Source organism: Micromonas pusilla, assembly GCF_000151265.4.
Source record: "Micromonas pusilla CCMP1545 genomic scaffold MICPUCscaffold_7, whole genome shotgun sequence".
In the NCBI taxonomy this organism is placed as follows: Eukaryota; Viridiplantae; Chlorophyta; class Mamiellophyceae; order Mamiellales; family Mamiellaceae; genus Micromonas; species Micromonas pusilla.
In genome coordinates, this window is record NW_003315888.1 from 503,845 (window position 1) to 520,693 (window position 16,849).

The 16,849-nt window shown below is 67.5% G+C and overlaps 11 protein-coding genes across 11 annotated transcripts; 5 read left to right on the forward strand and 6 right to left on the reverse strand.

Annotated features, from left to right (window-relative positions):
* Nucleotides 1–462: 462 nt before the first annotated feature.
* On the forward strand, nt 463–1,047 carry MICPUCDRAFT_18508 (uncharacterized protein; the record flags this gene model as incomplete). The annotated part of the gene is made up of 1 exon (XM_003059730.1): nt 463–1,047. One exon carries the CDS (start codon nt 463–465, stop codon nt 1,045–1,047), a length of 585 nt encoding a protein of 194 aa, XP_003059776.1.
* Nucleotides 1,048–1,139: 92 nt separating this feature from the next.
* On the reverse strand, nt 1,140–2,258 carry MICPUCDRAFT_40558 (uncharacterized protein; the record flags this gene model as incomplete). The annotated part of the gene is made up of 1 exon (XM_003060014.1): nt 1,140–2,258. One exon carries the CDS (start codon nt 2,256–2,258, stop codon nt 1,140–1,142), a length of 1,119 nt encoding a protein of 372 aa, XP_003060060.1.
* A 455-nt stretch (nt 2,259–2,713) lies between these two features.
* Nucleotides 2,714–5,451, forward strand: MICPUCDRAFT_59427 (uncharacterized protein; the record flags this gene model as incomplete). Its single annotated transcript, XM_003059731.1, has 2 exons — nt 2,714–4,512; nt 4,617–5,451. The coding sequence occupies 2 exons, from the start codon at nt 2,714–2,716 to the stop codon at nt 5,449–5,451; spliced, it is 2,634 nt and encodes an 877-aa protein (XP_003059777.1).
* Nucleotides 5,452–5,601: 150 nt separating this feature from the next.
* On the reverse strand, nt 5,602–6,204 carry MICPUCDRAFT_34219 (uncharacterized protein; the record flags this gene model as incomplete). Its single annotated transcript, XM_003060015.1, has 1 exon — nt 5,602–6,204. The coding sequence occupies one exon, from the start codon at nt 6,202–6,204 to the stop codon at nt 5,602–5,604; it is 603 nt and encodes a 200-aa protein (XP_003060061.1).
* Nucleotides 6,205–6,433: 229 nt separating this feature from the next.
* On the reverse strand, nt 6,434–7,425 carry MICPUCDRAFT_34222 (uncharacterized protein; the record flags this gene model as incomplete). Its single annotated transcript, XM_003060016.1, has 2 exons — nt 7,269–7,425; nt 6,434–7,077 (listed from the first exon to the last, which is right to left on the reverse strand). The coding sequence occupies exons 1-2, from the start codon at nt 7,381–7,383 to the stop codon at nt 6,434–6,436; spliced, it is 759 nt and encodes a 252-aa protein (XP_003060062.1). The 5' UTR covers nt 7,384–7,425.
* Nucleotides 7,426–7,808: 383 nt separating this feature from the next.
* On the reverse strand, nt 7,809–9,056 carry MICPUCDRAFT_65417 (uncharacterized protein; the record flags this gene model as incomplete). The annotated part of the gene is given in 6 exon segments (XM_003060017.1): nt 7,809–7,923; nt 7,925–7,964; nt 7,989–8,015; nt 8,130–8,228; nt 8,230–8,260; nt 8,262–9,056. Coding segments are annotated over 6 exon segments (1,107 nt in total).
* An 822-nt stretch (nt 9,057–9,878) lies between these two features.
* Nucleotides 9,879–10,725, reverse strand: MICPUCDRAFT_59431 (uncharacterized protein; the record flags this gene model as incomplete). Its single annotated transcript, XM_003060018.1, has 1 exon — nt 9,879–10,725. The coding sequence occupies one exon, from the start codon at nt 10,723–10,725 to the stop codon at nt 9,931–9,933; it is 795 nt and encodes a 264-aa protein (XP_003060064.1). The 3' UTR covers nt 9,879–9,930.
* A 137-nt stretch (nt 10,726–10,862) lies between these two features.
* MICPUCDRAFT_65419 (uncharacterized protein) lies at nt 10,863–11,625 on the forward strand (the record flags this gene model as incomplete). Its single annotated transcript, XM_003059732.1, has 1 exon — nt 10,863–11,625. The coding sequence occupies one exon, from the start codon at nt 10,863–10,865 to the stop codon at nt 11,226–11,228; it is 366 nt and encodes a 121-aa protein (XP_003059778.1). The 3' UTR covers nt 11,229–11,625.
* A 427-nt stretch (nt 11,626–12,052) lies between these two features.
* On the forward strand, nt 12,053–13,219 carry MICPUCDRAFT_59433 (uncharacterized protein; the record flags this gene model as incomplete). Its single annotated transcript, XM_003059733.1, has 1 exon — nt 12,053–13,219. One exon carries the CDS (start codon nt 12,053–12,055, stop codon nt 13,217–13,219), a length of 1,167 nt encoding a protein of 388 aa, XP_003059779.1.
* Nucleotides 13,220–13,421: 202 nt separating this feature from the next.
* On the reverse strand, nt 13,422–14,022 carry MICPUCDRAFT_27574 (uncharacterized protein; the record flags this gene model as incomplete). The annotated part of the gene is made up of 1 exon (XM_003060019.1): nt 13,422–14,022. The coding sequence occupies one exon, from the start codon at nt 14,020–14,022 to the stop codon at nt 13,423–13,425; it is 600 nt and encodes a 199-aa protein (XP_003060065.1). The 3' UTR covers nt 13,422.
* A 190-nt stretch (nt 14,023–14,212) lies between these two features.
* Nucleotides 14,213–15,446, forward strand: MICPUCDRAFT_59435 (uncharacterized protein; the record flags this gene model as incomplete). Its single annotated transcript, XM_003059734.1, has 2 exons — nt 14,213–14,321; nt 14,485–15,446. The coding sequence occupies 2 exons, from the start codon at nt 14,213–14,215 to the stop codon at nt 15,393–15,395; spliced, it is 1,020 nt and encodes a 339-aa protein (XP_003059780.1). The 3' UTR covers nt 15,396–15,446.
* Nucleotides 15,447–16,849: the final 1,403 nt, after the last annotated feature.

Sequence of the window (16,849 nt, forward strand, 5' to 3'; positions counted from 1 at the left end):
TTCGCGTCGTCGTCGTCCGCTCGCGTCGCGTGCCGACGCCGCGAACGCCGCGTCTTCGCGAGCGACGACTACGAGCAAGCGGACACGGACGGCCCCGCGATCAAGGTGGAGATCCCGCTGAAGGACATCTCTCGCGGGAAGAAGATCGGCACGGGGTCGTTCGGGGACGTCTTCGACGGGACGTACAAGGGGACGGCGGTCGTCTTGAAGGAGCGGAAGCTCACCGCGGACGGCTCGCGATTCTTCCAGACCGAGGCGACGTTGAACCGACGTCTCAAGAACTGCAAGGGCGTCGCGCCGTTCGTCGGCGTCGCGGGCGCGAACGCGTTCTTGGTGTGGAAGGACGAAGGCCGCGACACGTTGGAGACGGTCCTCAACGGCGGCGGCGGCGGCGGCGGCGTGTTCGGCGGGCTCTTCGGCGGCGGCGGCGGCGGCGGCGGCGGCGGCGGGCTCGCCGCCGCGATGAACGTCGGCGACGAGACCAAGGCTGTCAAGCTGTTCTCCAAGCAGCTGCTGCAAGCCGTCGACGCGGTCCACGGCGCGGGCGTGATCCACAGGGACGTCAAGCCGAACAACATCTTGTTCGCGAGGGGCGGGAAGATCAAGCTCATCGACCTCGGCGGCGCCGCGGATTTGCGCGTGGGGACGAATTACGACAAGGACGAGACCGTGTTCGATCCGACGTACGGCCCGCCGGAGAAGTATCTGGACGTGAAGGGCGTGGGGAACATCTTCGGCGCGGCAGCGGGGTGGGCGTCCGGGAAGCCGGACCTGTTCGACGCGTTCTCGTGCGGGATGGTCATCCTTCAGTGCGCGTGTCCGTCGCTGCGGAAAGGGAAGGCGATGAACGGCGTGAAGCGGGATCTGAACGTGTACAACTACGACGCGGAGCGGTGGAGGGACACGCTGTCGGAGAAGCGGCAAGAGGATTTCGCGATATTAGACGCGGACGGAGGGAAAGGTTGGGACCTCGTCGTCGGGTTGCTGTCGCAGCGCAAAGGGCGGACGTCGGTGAAGAAGGCGCTCGGGCACCTGTTCCTTCGCTGACCGGACCGACCCGACCGACGGCGGCGGCGGCGGCGGCGGCGTTCGATCGATCGGAGCGCGTCTACGTCGTAGTAGTGGGACTAAGTTATATTCTATCGCGCGTCGACGAGGCCGTCTCCGCGCGTCTCCGCCTCCCGCGTCGCCGTCGTCGTCGTCGTCTTCGCGCGGGGGAGGGGCCCGCGCGGTCGCCGCTCGCCGCCGCGATCGCACGTCTCGAAGCACGCGTCGTCGCCGTCGACGTCCACCCCCGACTCTCGCAGCCGCGCCAACGTCAACGCGCCGACGACGTTCTCGCTCTCCCCGCGCACGAGCGCGTCGCCGACGTGCGCGTGCAGGCACTTCACTCTGTTCCCCGACCATCCGCGGCGGTCCGCGTCCACGCTCACGCCGACGAGGCCGGTGTCGAACAAGACGCGCGCGTGACGCTCGAACGCGCCGCCCGCGTGGTTTTCCATTTTAATTCTCTTCTCCCACGCGCGCGGCAGCAGCCACCGCCGCGTCGCTACCGCGCCCGAGTGCGCGTATTCCAACGCGCGCGACAGCGCTGGGACGTTCGCGACCACCTTCGCCATCGCGTCGATCCCGCCGCGCGCTTCCAGCGCGTCGACGTGCATCGCGAGCAGAGGGCAACAGAGCCACGACGTCGCGTGTTCCGCGACGGCGCCGCGCGTCGGCGACGCCGCCAACGCGCGCGCGCGCTGCCGCCGCGTCATCTTGCTCAGCTCCGCTCGCGACGGCGCTTTGGTCGCCGCGGCGTCGCCGTCGCCGTCGCCGCCGACGCCGACGCCGTCTATCGATCCGTCCGCCGTCGCCGCCGGGACGTGCATCGGGGCGTGGAGGAACGCGCGGTAGCGTCCGTGTCGGCACCGCGCCGCGCACGCGATCGGGTACCCTCGACGCTTCTTCGACTGCCTGAGCACCGCGGCGGCGTCGCCCGGGGCGCACGGCGATATCGTCTCCGCGAACGGGCGCGCGGAGAGCGGCGGGAGCGCGCGCGGGATGGACACGCGCGCGTGCTTCTCGCGGCGGACGTCGTCCATCGGCGTCGGCATCGGCGGCGACGCGGCCGTCGCGTTCGCGACGACGTCGTTTCCCGCTCGTCCCGCGGCGAGCGACGACGACGACGACGCGAGGTGGAAACGACGCGGGGGCGCGACGACGGCGCGCGCGGCGCTGCGGAGCAGCGTCAGCGCGCCGCGACGCGGGGGCATGGCCGCGGCGAGTCCGCGCGCCGTGCGCTGACCGCCTCCGGTGGTTCTTCGCGCGTTATGTTTTTTTCCCCGACGCGCATTTCGAGGTCATCGGCCTCTCCGAGAGATTGATTAATCGCTTCCGGCGCACACGACGACAGCGCGCGGCGGCGTGATCCGGTCGCCGCGCTCGCGACCGCGCCGGAGTATCTCATCGCGCGCGCGAGACCCACGGCGCGTGGAGTCGAACGGCGCGCCCACTCGCGAGGAGACGCGCGGCCGCGACGAACGGAGGGAGGAACGAATCGGGGAGCGAGCGCCTGCCAAATCGAGAATCGCCGCGATAGACTAAGCTATACACTGGTCCCCATACGACCGCGTTCGCGTGGTGAACGCCGATCCTTAAGCTGTCCGTCGCCGATCCGATCGATCGATCGCGCCGCTCGGACGCCCCGCGCGCCTTCCCTCCTTCCACCATGGCGGACAACGTCGCGGAGATGACCGAGGCGATGCCCGTCGTCCCCGCGGTCGAGGCGTTCTTGAGCTACCTCTCGCTCCACGACCGAACGCAGCTGGACATCATGCTCCATCGCTCGGGACGCCACCCGGACAACCTGAATTGGAGCGCCGACCCCAAGTTCGTGAAGAAAGCGCTGGTGTACGGACGCGCGACGTCCGGGGACGACAGCGAGCTGTACAAGAAGACGCTCCAAGAGCAGCGGAACGTGGAGAAGCGTCAAGCGCGGCGCAGCGTGATGAACGCCAAGGCGCGCGAGGCTAACGCCGACATGTCTATCTTCGAGCTGGAGAAGAAATTGCTCAAGACGTTCAAAGCCTACGGCGAATTCCGCCTGTTCAAGGAGAAGATGCGGTTCCGACGCGCGCCCGTGGGCGGCGTTTCCGTCCCGGAGTCCGAGAATGGCGTGTGGGAGATGAGCACGCTCGGGTTCCAGCGCATGATTCGCGACTGCGGCCTGCTGGACAACTCCCTGAGCGTCCAAGACATGGACAAGATTTTCGTCGCCGTCGACGCGGGGGAGACGGCGGCGCAGCAAAAGGTGAACAAGAAGAAACGCGCGCAGCGGATGCGAGAGGGCGAGCACGAGGTGGGGGATCTGAAGATAAACTTCGAGGAGTTTGGCGTCGCGATGCGCGTCGTCGCGAAGAAGCGGTACCCCGCCGCGGCGAACCGAGACGTCGCGTACAGGGCGCTGATGAAAAATTACGTCTCGCCCAACGCGCTCGCGTATCCGAAGAAAATGGAACCCGAGCCGGACCTGGACGAGCTCCTCTCGCGCGAGTGCGTCAACGCGTTCACGAAACACGACGCCGCGATGAAGCGCGTGTACGGGCACTACGCGACGCTGAACATGACGAGCGCGACGACGAAGAAGATCACGTGGGCGACCGTCGTGGAGACGGGATCTACGATGAACCACGACGAGTTCATCACGTTTTGCATCAACTTTGAGATCGTCCCGCAGCTCCTGACGAAAGCGGACGCGCTGTGCGTGTTCAACGAGGTCGAGGCCGCGAACGACGCGGACGGCGAGGTGGACGAGATGGTCTACCCCGCGTTCGTGGAGCTCCTCGGGCAGCTCGCGCTGAGCGCCTTCGCCAACGTGCCGCCGATTTTAAAAAACCCGCGGACGGACGTCAGCGCCATCGAGGCGTGCAAGAGACTGATCAAGCCCGTCCCGAAAGAGCTGTGGTTCTACGGCACGATAGGCAGGCTGTTCCGGCGCCGGGGGTACTTCGTGGGCCCGAACGGGAGCTGCATCCCCGCGAAACAAGGCGCGGGGCCCGCGGACGAGCGGTATCCGTACAAAGACCGCGACGCGGCGGCGGGCAAGGCGCCCCCCGGGGCGTGGATCCCCGCCGCGGGCGGGAACGCGGACGGGATCACGAACAACCCCGGGCACGAGCGCAGGTACGGCCGCGGCGGCGACGGGTTCTGGGGCGGGTACGACCGAAGGCCCGCGCAGGCGGTGCACTCGCGCGAGGAGAAGCTCGCGCGCGAGAAGATTAATCGCGTGCTTTTGGGAAAGATGCAGGCGCACGACCGGCTGCGCGCGAGGCAACGCGAGAACGACGCGAGGTATCCGGGGTACCCGAGCGGCGGCGTCGCGAACTTGGGCGCGGACGTCGACGGCGACGGCGGCGCGGAGGACCGCGGCGAGGCCGCGCGGTTGTTCAAGCAGTCTTCCACGCACGGCGAGTTGACGCGAGAGTCGTCGCGGTTCACGGAGACGGAGGCGTTTTTGGCCACCATCAGGTGCGTTCTATACAAAAGGTTTTCACCCACCGCTCGGTTTCAACACTTGATCGCGTCCCCTTTCGACTGACCGGTGAACTTTTTTTGTATGGAACGACCCTCAGAGACCCGCCGATGGACCTTCTCAAAGCCCCGTGGGTCCCCGCGAACCATCGCATCGCGAGCCACCACAGCACCGAGTCGTTTCAAAAGCCCGCGGTGCCGATGGACAAGCACGCGGCGAGCGCGCTCGTGGAGAAGATCATCGCGAAGCAACGCCGCGACGGCGTCGGCGCGACGCGGCGTTCGGTCGTGATGGCGCCGCGCGACGTCTCATCGTTCAACGCGGGCGACCCGCGCGATCGACGCCGGAGAGATAACAAAGGGCGTCTGCTCCCCGCGGGCGCGATCCCGGTGTCGGACCCGGACGCGAGAGGGATCGCGCGGCGGCGACGCGGCGTCCAGGTCACGACGTTTCAGGCGCCCGTGGAGCGGCACGGGCACGGCCCCGCCGTCGGCGGCGTCGTCGAGCCGAAGACTCTGAACACGCCGTACGGGTTCGAGTCCGCGAGAGAGAGCTACGAGGAGACGCTCAGGGAGAGTTTCGACGACTCCGTGTACGACGGCGAGGGGGGTGCCCACGACGGCGAGGGAGGTGCCCACGGCGGAGAGGACGACTACCCGCGACTCGACGCCGACGGCGACGGCGACGGCGAGGAGGAGGAGGAGAAGAAGTGGCTGTCCCCGAAGCAGCGCGAGGCGAGGAAACGCGATCAAAACTCCGTGAGAAACCTTGACTGGTTCGAGGAGATACGCGCGAAAGCGCTCGAGCAGAGGCCGGTGGGGGATCAACTCAGTCGCTGGCGCGGGAAGCTCGGCACCAAGGCGGATCGAGAGAACGCCGAGTCGATGATGGCGATGATTCGACGCGGTCTCTCCGTGAACCAAAACGTAGAGTGATGAATAGAGCGCCAGCCGTCGGACGCGCGCGTCATTTCAACGTCGCAACGCATCGCATCGCATCGCATCGCATCGCATGGCATCGCATCGCATCGCATCGCGCGCTCCTTCCCTCCCCTCCCCTCCCCTCCCGCCCGTTCCTTCCCGTTCCTACAACTGCTCCAGCACGCCCTCCTGTATGAGCGGCTGGCACTCGTCCCGCCACATCAGGTGCACGGAATTCCGCGTCAACTCCACGCTGCCGTCCCTCGTCACGATCTCGCCGTAGTCCTCCAGCGCTCGCACCTCCACCTTGTGATCCTCCGGCGGCGACTTATCCAGCGTCACGTTTAACCCGACGCCGTGCCTCCTGCCTTGATACTTATTCAGCAGCGCGCTGTACTCGGTGAAGAACGTCCGCTCCGCGTGCGAGAGGCTCTCGGCGACGAGGTCGGGAAGCCCCGCGCCGACTTCCCATCGCAAGTCCCGCACGCGTCGCATGCGCTCGTTCATGTACACGAGCAGCGCGCGCTTGTTCCGCAACACCGCCTGGTGATGCACGAGGATGCTCGCCGCGTCCGCCGGCGCGGCAGCCTCGAGCGACGTCCCTCGCTCTTTGATGTCGTCGATGAGTCGCAAGATCGAGCGGTGATGCTCTTGGCACTCGTCGAGGACGCCGCGCACGGTCTCGTCCGCGAACTGCGGGATCGTCCCTCGTTCGCTCTGCGACAGGTCCCTCACGAGCGCCGCGGATTTCTCCCCGAACCTCGACATCGCGACGACCGAGGGGAGGGAGGCCCGGGTCGTCGCCGTCCCCGTCGTTGTGACCGAGGCGAGAAGCCAGGCGGGGCATTTACATTTTTTTAAAACGACTTCGCGGGAGGGCGGAACGACCAGCGCGCGTTGAGCGCGAATCGAGTAAATTGCATTCGTCGTCATCCTTACAACCTCCGAGTCATGTTCTACTTACGACTCATCCCCACACCCCCATCCATCCCACGTCTCACTGCGCGGACAACGCCTGAAGCTTGTTCAAGAGCGTCTGCACCTTCGCCTCCTTCAGCCGAACCAGCTGCTCCAGCTTGCGCGCCTTGGTGTCGAGGATTGCGTTCGTCTCGCGAAGCTCCGCGATGAGCAGGTCCTTCTTGATCATCTCCCCGGTCGGGTCCTCGTACCTCAAGAGCTCCCCCTGCGGCTGCTGCGCCATCTCCTCGCCCGTCTCCGGGTTCACGGCGCCGTCGCCCACGGTCGGCAACATTATGTTTTGCTCTAACATCCCGGGCTTGATCTTGTGGTCCGTGACGACGAAGCCGAACGCCTCCTTGACCTCTTCGCCGGCTTTGTGGAAATCCACGGGCGGCGGCGCGACGCCGCCCTTCATGTTTTGTTTCTTCACCACGCCGTTGTTCTTTTGGAACTCGCCGAGGTAGTGTTTGATCAGCTTCAGCGCGTACTCCACCGCGCCCGTCTTGTGCGTGCACAGGTCTTTCAGGTGCGTCGGGTCCAGCGTAAAGTCGAGCTTTCTGAAAACCTTCGCGTTGAGCGTGTTCCAATTGTACATCTTCTGCGTCATCGCGCTCGCGCTGCTGTAGTTGTGCAGCTCCACGAGCTTGGGGTAGAAGTGCGCGACGACTTCCGCCATGAGAACTGCGATCGCATCGCGGGTGCGTTGGGGGGTGAGGGTGAAGGGAGGGTCGCGTCAGTTTCAGTTTCAGTTTCGCGCGAGGGAACGGGCGATTTCTGACGGGGCGCGCGCGTGCGAACGAATCGCGCGCGGTCCCGCCGCGCGCGGACGACGACGCGCGCGACCAAACCGGGTTCGAGCGCGGCGCGCGCACCTCCGTCCGCGAAGTCACGCGCGATGTTCCGCTTCGGACGCGACAGCGGGATCTGATCCACCCACTGGTACAGGATCTTAAGCTCCGCCTCGGAGACCGCGCTGATGTACGTCATGATGGCTGCCGCGGAAGCGCCTTTCTCTCCTCCTCTCCCGCGTCCTCCTTCCTCGCGACGATGACGACGACGACGACGACGACGCGCGATGTGCGACCGCGCGAAGCGTTGAGCGGCCCTACGTAGGTCGCGAGACGACGAGCGCGCGACGACGACGACGACGAGCGCGCGTCGGGTGTGCGCGCGGGCGCGCGCGCGCGCGGATCGAGGTCAACCTCGATTTGGACACCGCGCTGCGAGCGGCAACGGTCCACCGACCGCGGGATCACTGCTGCGAGAATAAGAGCGAGGTTCGGTTTTTGGTTTCGAGAGTTCAGTTTCGACTCGGCCGCGTTACAACAGACGCGCGCGCGCGCGCGCGCTTCCTCCTCATCTCTGTCTCTCTCTCGTCGTAAGGTCGTCGTCGTCCTTATCGTCGTCCGTCGTCAGTCGAACAAGTTCGGGAACAGGACGTAGTGCCCAGTCTTCACGAGCACGTACGTCACCGTGAACGCCACGAAGTACCGCGAACAAAACGTGTCGAACACCTCCAACCCTCGCCGCAGCGCCCCGGACGCCCTCCCGTACACCCGCAGCGGCACGCTCACCGTCCCCGCGATCAACCGCGCCTTCCCCAGCGCGCTCGTCTCGTCCGCGGCCGCGCTGACGTCCAGCGTCTCCTTCGCGTTCTCCATGAGCTCGCCGTACCGTTTGTTCACCTCGGCGGTTTTCCTCTCTCGTTCCTCTCGGCTCAGCGCGCCGTCGAGCATCAGCGCCTTGATCTCCGTCGTCTGCCGGTCCATCAGCTCGCTGAACTCGCGCTCGCGTTTCTCCGCGTCCGCCTCCGGGGTCGCCATCCCGAGCAGTCCGCCCGCGGCGCGCGCGAGAAGCCCCGCGCTGAGGTCGTGGTAGATGGCGAGGATGGCGACAACCTTGGTGGAGCCGAGGAGGATGAAGTTCGCGCCCACCATGAAGACGACGCCGGCGAGGTACGTCTCCGAGGTCTCGTGCAGCGGCAACACCCACCCGACGCCTTTCTCTTTGATGAACGGCACCATCGTCTCTCTGGAGAAGGACTCGAGGATGCAGAGCTCCGTGCGGACGCGGATGAGCACGTCGTTGATGAGCGGGCGGTAGTTTTCGATGTTTTGATCCCCCGCGAGCGACAACGCCGCCTTCTGGCCAACCCTGAAGACGCCGTCCGAGGCTGGGCACACCGGGTTGAAGTTGAAGAACGGGTCGATCCCCGCCGCGGTCGTGATCGCCGCGTCCGCGGGCGCGCACGGCTGCAGCGCGGCCAACGACGCGAGCCCGGCGACGCTAAAGTAAAACGCGTCCTTCTGCGCCTTGGCCGCGGCTTTCTCCTCCGCGCTCATCCCCGCCTCGCGCGCGCGCTCGATCTCCGCGAGCACCGCAGCCTTCGCCTGAAGGTCCGCCTCTCGCTGCGCGCGCAGGGTCTCGACCTGGATCGCCAGACGCGCGCGCGCGTCCTCGGAGCTGTGCTTCGAGGCTTGGTACCCTCGCGCGTATTTGTTTTCGTCGAAGGGCAACGCGGCTTCGAACGAGCACCCGTCGCTCGGGCAGTTCCCCTCGTCGACGCTCACGGTCTCCCAGGACGCGGTCTCGTCCACCGCGGGCTCCTTCTTCAGCGGCTTCAACACGCGACGCTTGCGCTTCACCGCGGGCGTCGCCATCCCGCGCCACGCGAGGCCGTCCAGTTGATTCTTTTGCTTCTCGTGCGCCTCGTCCGAGGACTGCGCGTCCGCCTGGTACCCGCGCGGCTTCGCGCCGTGCTCCGCGTCCGCGGCCGCGTTCTCGATCGAGCACCCGTCGCTCGGGCAGTCCGCGTACTCTTCCTCGACGACGTCGTCCGCGTCCGCCGCCGGCGGCGGCGGCGGCGCGGACGTCAGCGGCCGGATGACGCGTCGGTTCCTGAACCCGTTCGTCTTCGTGACCGCGTAGTGCGTCGGCTTCTGCGCCATCGCGCGGACGACGCGCTCGCGGCGCGGGTCCCGCGCGGACGCGGCGATGGCGGCGCGGGGCGCGCGCGCCGCAGACGCGCGCGGCGTCGCGCGTCTCGCGGAGGACGCGGACGCGGACGCGGACGCGGTCATCGCCGCCGCGACGCGCATCGTCGGCGGCATCGGCGGCGGTTCGGATAGACCGGCGCGACGGCGATAGAACGAATCGGTTTTCCGACCGCGCGCGCGGGGACGCGCTGTCCCGTCGCGCGCGCGGACGCTCGCGGGCGATGCGCTTCCGCGCGTTCGCGGGGTGGGAACCGCGCGGCGCGTGCGAGGCGTGCGACGTCGCGCGTGCGGCGCGTCGTCGAGTGCGCGCGACGTCGACGCGCGATGGCTGCTGGACGGCGGCGAGGAGAGCGACGCGCGAACGCGCACGTGAGCCGTCGATATTTCCGACGGACGAATGAGAGGCGAGGACGCGATGAAACAGAGATCCTCGCTTTGAAAATCGAAAGGTTCGAGTCCAGAGCCCCTTTCAACGCGGGGTCGAATACGTAAGTTGTTACTGTGACTCACCGAAACCGAAGACGTAATACGAAATCACTCACGCGTACTTCTTCGCGAGCGCCGCCGCCGCCGCCGCGTGCGACTCCAACGTCCCCGCGGTCATCGGCCGCATCGGCCACCCCTGGCCGTGCGTCTCCTTATCGCTTATCACCGCGAGGTTATACTTCTTCACCGACTCCTCGTACTCCCTGAACGCGAGCTCGACGCCCGCGCCTTTCGTCACGTCCGCCGCGCCGGACCCGGACGCGGACCCGGATGCATCCGCCGCCGCCGCCGCCGCCGCGAGCGTCCTCGCCATCGCCTCCCGCCGCGCCTTGACCTCGTCCAGACGCTCCACGCTCGCGGGCTTATACCCCGCGGTCTTCAGCACGCGGTTCAGCGCGGCCTGGCCCGCGTCCGCGTCCCACGGCGTCTCCGTTGAGTGGTCCGTCGCGAGCGGCTTTCCTCGACCCTCGAGATTCTCCATGACGCCGTCTCGCATCGCCGCTTCGATCTTCGCCTCCGCCATCGCGGCGACGCCCATCGGCGGCGGCGGCGCCTCCCACGGCGGCGGGTGCCCGGCGTCGTGCCGCGCGGTGGACGACGCGCCGTCGGCCTCGGCCTCCTCGCGCTGACGCTTCGACAGGTACTTCTCCGCTTTCGCGCGCGCGTCGTGCATCTGCTCCACCTTCTCCCTGAGCTTCTCTTGCTTCAGAAAGCCCTCCATGCCTTTGATCCCGTGGCCGCCGCCCAGGAACGCGCGCGTCGTCGTCCTCGCGCGCGCGCACGGCGGCGGCGGCGTGCGGAGGAGCGCGCCGCGCGCGAGGACGCGCCGGAAGGTCGTGCGGAGCATCTTGGGGGGGCGCGGCGGGGAGTGATCGAGCCTCGCGTCGTCGATCTGATGACGAAACTTCAGTTGTGGGCACCTCCGATGATCGGACTCGCGCGACGCTATCCACACAACGACTGCGCGCACGCACGCCCGCCGTCATGGCGACCGACGCGACGAAGAACGCGGCGAAGGTGTGGGAGGCGGAGCAGATCGAGACGTCGCGCGGTTCCCTCGACGCGCGACGGTCGCGCTCGCTCGACCGCGGCGCGTCCGCCGCGCGCGCCGACGCGCGCGACGACACTCGCACCCCCCGCGACGACCAGGACGACGACGACGACCACGGCCTCGCGCGACGCCGCGACGGCATCACGATGACCTGGCGCGACCTGCGCTACGTCGTGCACCCGAACGGCCCGTCGAAGCCGTCGAAGGAGGTGCTGAGGGGCCTCACCGGTGCGGCGCTGCCGAGGCACGTCATGGCGCTCATGGGTGCGTTCTCTCGCGTGGTGAACGCCGTTTCTTAAGGACTTTTGCCGTCGATTCTCTCTGCGCCCACACCTCGCTTTCAATACCCGCCCTCGACGCCTTTCAACTCCGCTTCTGACGCCTTTCAACTCCACCCCGACGTTCGCTCGTAAAGGCCCCACCGGCTCGGGGAAGACGTCGCTGCTCAACGTCCTGTCCGGCCGCGTGCCGTCGGGAGGGATGGCGAGTGGAAATGGCACGCGGGAGGCAAAGGAACGAGGCGCGCGCGGCGCGGACGACGCGCGCGATCGAACCGCGCGCGGACGCGTCGCGCGCGCGCGAAATCGAAAACGCGGAGAGAGACGCGCGCGCGCCTTCGCGCGGGCGATTCAGATCACGCGACCGCGGTGGCGCGAAGCGTCGAGGGCGACTCGCCTTCCCAAGGATGAGGATCTGACGATTTGGAAGCCGCGACTTCACGATTCTTCCCCGGCGTGCGACGTCGGCGACGCGCGCGCGAGCGCGAATACCTCCGGACGCGCGCGCGACGATCGCGCGTGTGCTCACAAAACTCGAGCGCGCGGAACCCGCGGGCGTTCTCGAGTCGCGCGTCGCGGTGTGCGTCCCGCGCTGCGCGCGACGCGTCGGCTTCTTTTTCGCCCGCGAGAGACCCGAAGCGGCGATTCGCGCGATCGCGATGGTCGCGCGAGTGCGTAGCGAGTGCGTCCGGTGCTCTGGTAATAATCTGGCCGCGGGTCTTCTCTTCTCGCCGCCGTATCTCTCGCCGTCGCGCGCAACCGATCGCGCGCGCCGCACGCGACGGAGGACGCGAGCGTCGCGTCGACGCGCGCGCGGACGAGGCGGTAGAACCCTCGCGAGAACGATGCGCGGCTCGAGCGCGCGCGTGATGCGAGTCCTCTCGTCGCTGTCGCCGTCGCTGTCGCCGGAATTCCTCGCCGCCGCGAGGCTCTCGGCGTCGACGTCGTCGTCGTCGTCGTCGGCGTCGTCGGCGTCGGCGTCGGCGTCGTCGTCGGCGTCGCGGACGTTCTCGTCCACGCCGAGCTCGCGTCTCTCCGACGACGAGCGACGACGCGCGGCCGCGTTCGCGGAGGCGATTCGCGAGGAGCAGGAACGCCGCGCGCGCGAGCGGCGCCGGACGGAGGAGACGCGACGATGGAGGGAGGACGACGGCGACGACGCGGAGTGGGTCGAGGTTCCGATCTTCGCGTCTCGACCGCGCGCGGGCTCGATGTTCGACGACGTGTTCGATCAGATGATGCGCGACGTTCTCCAGAGGCAGATGGAGATGGAGGAGAGCGCGCGCGGCGAGGGCGGAAGAGGAGGGCCGGGCGCCGCGGGCGCGGGCGCGTCGCGTTCGAAGCGAACGACGCCGAAGCACGAGAAGAAGGCGCACGCGCGCGCGAGCTTCAGGCGCGCGATGCGCGACCGGTTGGACGACGACGAAGACGACGACGAAGACGACGAAGACGACGAGTACGCCGCGTTCGAGCGCGCGCGCGCGGAGATCCACGCGCGGAGGGTGCAGCAGCAGCGCATGCAGCAGCAGCGCATGCAACAGGAGGCGCAGCGACGGCGGCAGGCGCAGCAGCAGCGGCGAGATCCGTTCGCCGCGTTCGGGGACGACTTCGACTGGAACGTCTTCGAACAGATCATCTTTCCGCAGATGGGCGGCACGCACACGTTCAAACAGGGCGGGTTCACGTTCACGTTCAAGACCGCGCCGGGCGGGGGTCAACACCGCGGCGGGAACCCGTTCGGCGGCGGCGGGTTCTCGCGCCCGCCGAACTTTGGCGGCGGCGGCGGCGGCTTCGGAGGGCCGCCGCGCGCGTGCCCCGACCGAGCCGCGCTCGGGATTTCGCCCACCGCGCCGCTGAGCGAGAAGGTGTTGAAAGAATCGCTGCGGACGCAAGCGATGAAGTGGCACCCGGACCGGCACAACGGCGCGGAGGAGAAGAAGAAAGCGGAGGTGAACTTCAAGCGGGTGTACGACGCGTACGACGCGCTGAAGCAACGCGTCGGGTACGAGTGACGCGCGCGCCGTAGTCGTCGCTCCGCCTTTGAAGATTGTTTCGCCGAGAGAGGACGAACACGCCAACGCTTTCGAACCCTACGCGTCGTCGCGCGCGCTAAGAATCAATCACCCGACCGACCGTTTCGGTTCGTTCAAGACCCACCCCCGACCAACACCCCGCGCTCCCTCCCTCCCTCCCTCGCTCGCTCTCGTCGACGCACTCACATCATCGTGCAGCACTGGTTCTGCTTCTTCGCCTGCTTGTAAAACATCTGCGACGCGAGCGATAGATCCGTGGACTTGTCGACCAAGTTATCGAGCTTCTCCCCGCGCGCGAGCACGGAGTCGATCGTCTTGTGCAGCACCACCTTGGTCTCGTCCAGCTCCCTCTGAATCTTCAGGATCTTATCCGCCTCCATCGGGTCCTGATACTTCGCGATCGCCTCCGCTAGGATCGCGTCGCCTCGCGCGTCGTCGCTCGCGACCGTCTTCCACGCGTCGCCCACCCTCGCGACGTAGTCGTCGCTCATCTTCGACAGCACGCAGAACGCGCTCCGGCTCGGGTACTCGCGGTCCATCACCGCGATGGCGACCAAGCCGCCGCGGTTGGTCACGTGCACGAGGTACTGGTCCTGCTCCACGCTCTGTCGCTGCCCGGGCTGCGTCCGCTTCACGATCGTCCGCGAGATGAACGTCAGCATCTCTCGCACGCTGCCGCGCTGGAAGTACCCAAACTCCGCGACGTCCTCCGCCTTGCCGAGGCACGTCGGCTCCGCCTTGTCGCCGTTCCACTTCCACAGGCTCAGCGCGGTGACCTTCATGGCGCGCGCGACTCGCCGGCGGTGGCGCGCGCGGCGTGATCTGAAGCGGGGGGCCGCGTCCTCGAAGAAACCGAAGTACGAACACGAACAGAAGTCCTCGCTCGTCAAACTCGCTGCGAGCCGCTCGTTGCCAGATCGGCACCCGAACGTTTTCGTCTGCGCGTCACACCGCCGTGCTCAGGGAGGGACGATGACGTCGTTCCCCGGCCGAGGCCCGCCGGCGTCGCGGCCGCCCGGCATCGACAGCGACAAGTGCGACATGCGCGCGCTCGCCAAGGCGGGAGGGGAGTTCCTCGAGGGTGCGATCTGCGCGCCTCGGATCGCTCTCGTATTATTTTTTCCCGCTCTCATCGCGCTCGATCCACCTCCTCCGTCCGCTCTCATCGATCCATCTCGCGCCGACGACCCCGTCCTGATACCTGACCGGTCCCCTCCCCTCGTCCTCTTCCTCCGCGGCAACAGCCGGCAACGGCGTGCGCGTCGGCGGATGGCGCGTGGAGACGAAGACGACGCCCATCTTGGGCAAGGAGCGGCTCGACGCGCTCGAGGCGTCGCTCGGGACGTCGCACCTCCCGGAGATGGTGTTCGGCAGCCGTCTCGACCTGACGCACGAGGCGAGCGGGACGACGATCCACTTCAACGCGGAGTGCGCGCTGAGGGAGTGGCTGGAGGAAGGGCTGCCGCCGCTGAAGGTGGCCGCCGCCGCGGTGTGGGCGCGCGGGCACGAGCGGCGGTTCGGCGGCGGCATGCCGGGCGCGCGATCAGCCGCGGATCGATTCGCCGTCGAAAAAACGGAGAAGAAGAAGAAGCCGATCCCGGGCGGCGCGGCGTGGGACGAGCGCGAGGACGCGGAAGCGTACGACTGGACGTTCACGACGCCGTACCGCGGTTCGCTGATGACACGAGCGGATGGTGGCGCGCCGTCCGCGAGTGGGTGGACGCCCACGGAGCTGCGCGTCGACCGAGGGATGCTCATGGAGCGCGACCCGATCTTGTTCTTCGACGAGCTCACGCTGTACGAGAGCGAGCTCGACGACAACGGCGAGATGTCCGTGACGCTGAAAGTCCGCGTGATGCCCAAGTGCTGGTACGTGCTTCTCAGGCACTGGATGCGTGTGGACGGCGTGCTGTTGCGCCTGAGGGAGACGCGGCTGTTTCACAAGATGGTCGGCGCGGAGGGCGCGGCTGGCGCGGCGGGTACAGCTGTCGTCGTCGTGCGAGAGAGCGCGCGACGGGAGGAGACTTTCGAGGGGCTTCGCGCGCGCGGGGCGCCGTGCGAGCCGGGGCAGTACCCGAACGCGGAGGAGGCCGCGAGCGTGTTGTTAGCCGCGGGCGGACCCGTCGCGATGGAACACCACGCGTTGACGTTGTGACGACGCGGCGAGCTCCCTTAGACTACGTATGTATTGACCGCAATCTGTCTGGTTCATCACGTGCTGACTCGCGACGCGGCACCACGAAATCTCGACGAGCGCGTTCTCAGACGACGCCCGCGCGCGCGATGGGAGCCGCGGGGGACGACGCCGCGGAGGCCTCCACGCCGGACCGCGCGGAGATGCAAGAGATGCAGCGTCGTCTCAGCGTCGCGTCGCTCAGGCGCGTGAGCACGACGAAGAAGGCGGGGAACATGTTCAAGAAGGGGCTCGCCGGGGGGGCCAATCCAATGTCGTCCACCATCGCGCAGCTCGCGCCGTCGAGGGACCCGAACTTCAACCCGACCGCGCGATGGCGGAAGCTCGCCAAGGTCGTGGGCAAGGCCGCGGCGATATCGCGGCAGTGGATGTCCGACGCGAAGGAGCAGTCGCAGTCGAGGATACACATCCTGTCGAAACGGTGCGCGGCATCTCCGCCCCTCGCCGTTCGATTCCGTTTCCCGATTCGTCCGCGCTCATCGTCCGAGAGTGCTCCGAACGAACGAACGACCGACGCGCCCTCTCCCTCCTCCTCCTTCTCCCTCCCTCCCCCCATCCCCCCCTCTGATAGAGCGGAAGATCGCACGGAGATGGACCTCATGGTCCTCGAGCGGTTGTTCCACAGGATGAAGTTCGTGAAGACGCTCCCGACGAAGCAACGATTGGAGCTGGGGCGGGGGATGCAGTACTTGGCCGCCGACGCGGGACGCGAGATCTTTCGCCAAGGCGACGTCGGGAACCACTTCTACGTCATCCTCAGCGGCAGCGTCGAGGTTCTGATACGCGACCCGCACACGAACGCGAACAACCGCGTCGCGACGTTATACACCGGGGACTCGTTCGGCGAGCTCGCGCTGTTAGAGGAAGGGAACGTTCGCGCCGCCGGCATCGTCGCGAGAGAAGACTCGGAATTTCTCACGCTCGGGCGAGAGCTGTACAACGAGATCCTGCGGACGGAGTCCCAGAAATCCATCAAGGCGAAGATCGACTTCATGTCCGCGCTGCCCCTATTCTCGGAAGTCCCGTCGTCGATGAAGCAGTCGCTCGCGTACGTCCTGCACGAGAAGGACTACCCGCGGAACGCGGTCATCGTCAAACAGGGCGCCATGGTGGACGACAACTTCTTCGTGAAGGAGGGCGCCGTCCGCGTCGTTCGCGAGGTTCGAGACCGGCGTCTGCTTCGCGAGAAGCGCGTGACGCACGACGGCCCGGGGCGCGTTCTTCGTCGCGCGAGAGACCGAGGGATGAACGACGCGCCGCCGGAGCCGCCCGGAATGATCGCCGCCGAGGACGCGGGTGGGCTCGTGAACGAATTCGAGCACCTGAGAGGGAGCACGCCGCCGGCGGAGAAGGAACGCGGGGACGGCCTCGTGTCGACGTACGTGCAGAAGCCCACGGAGTTGGACCCCGGAGCT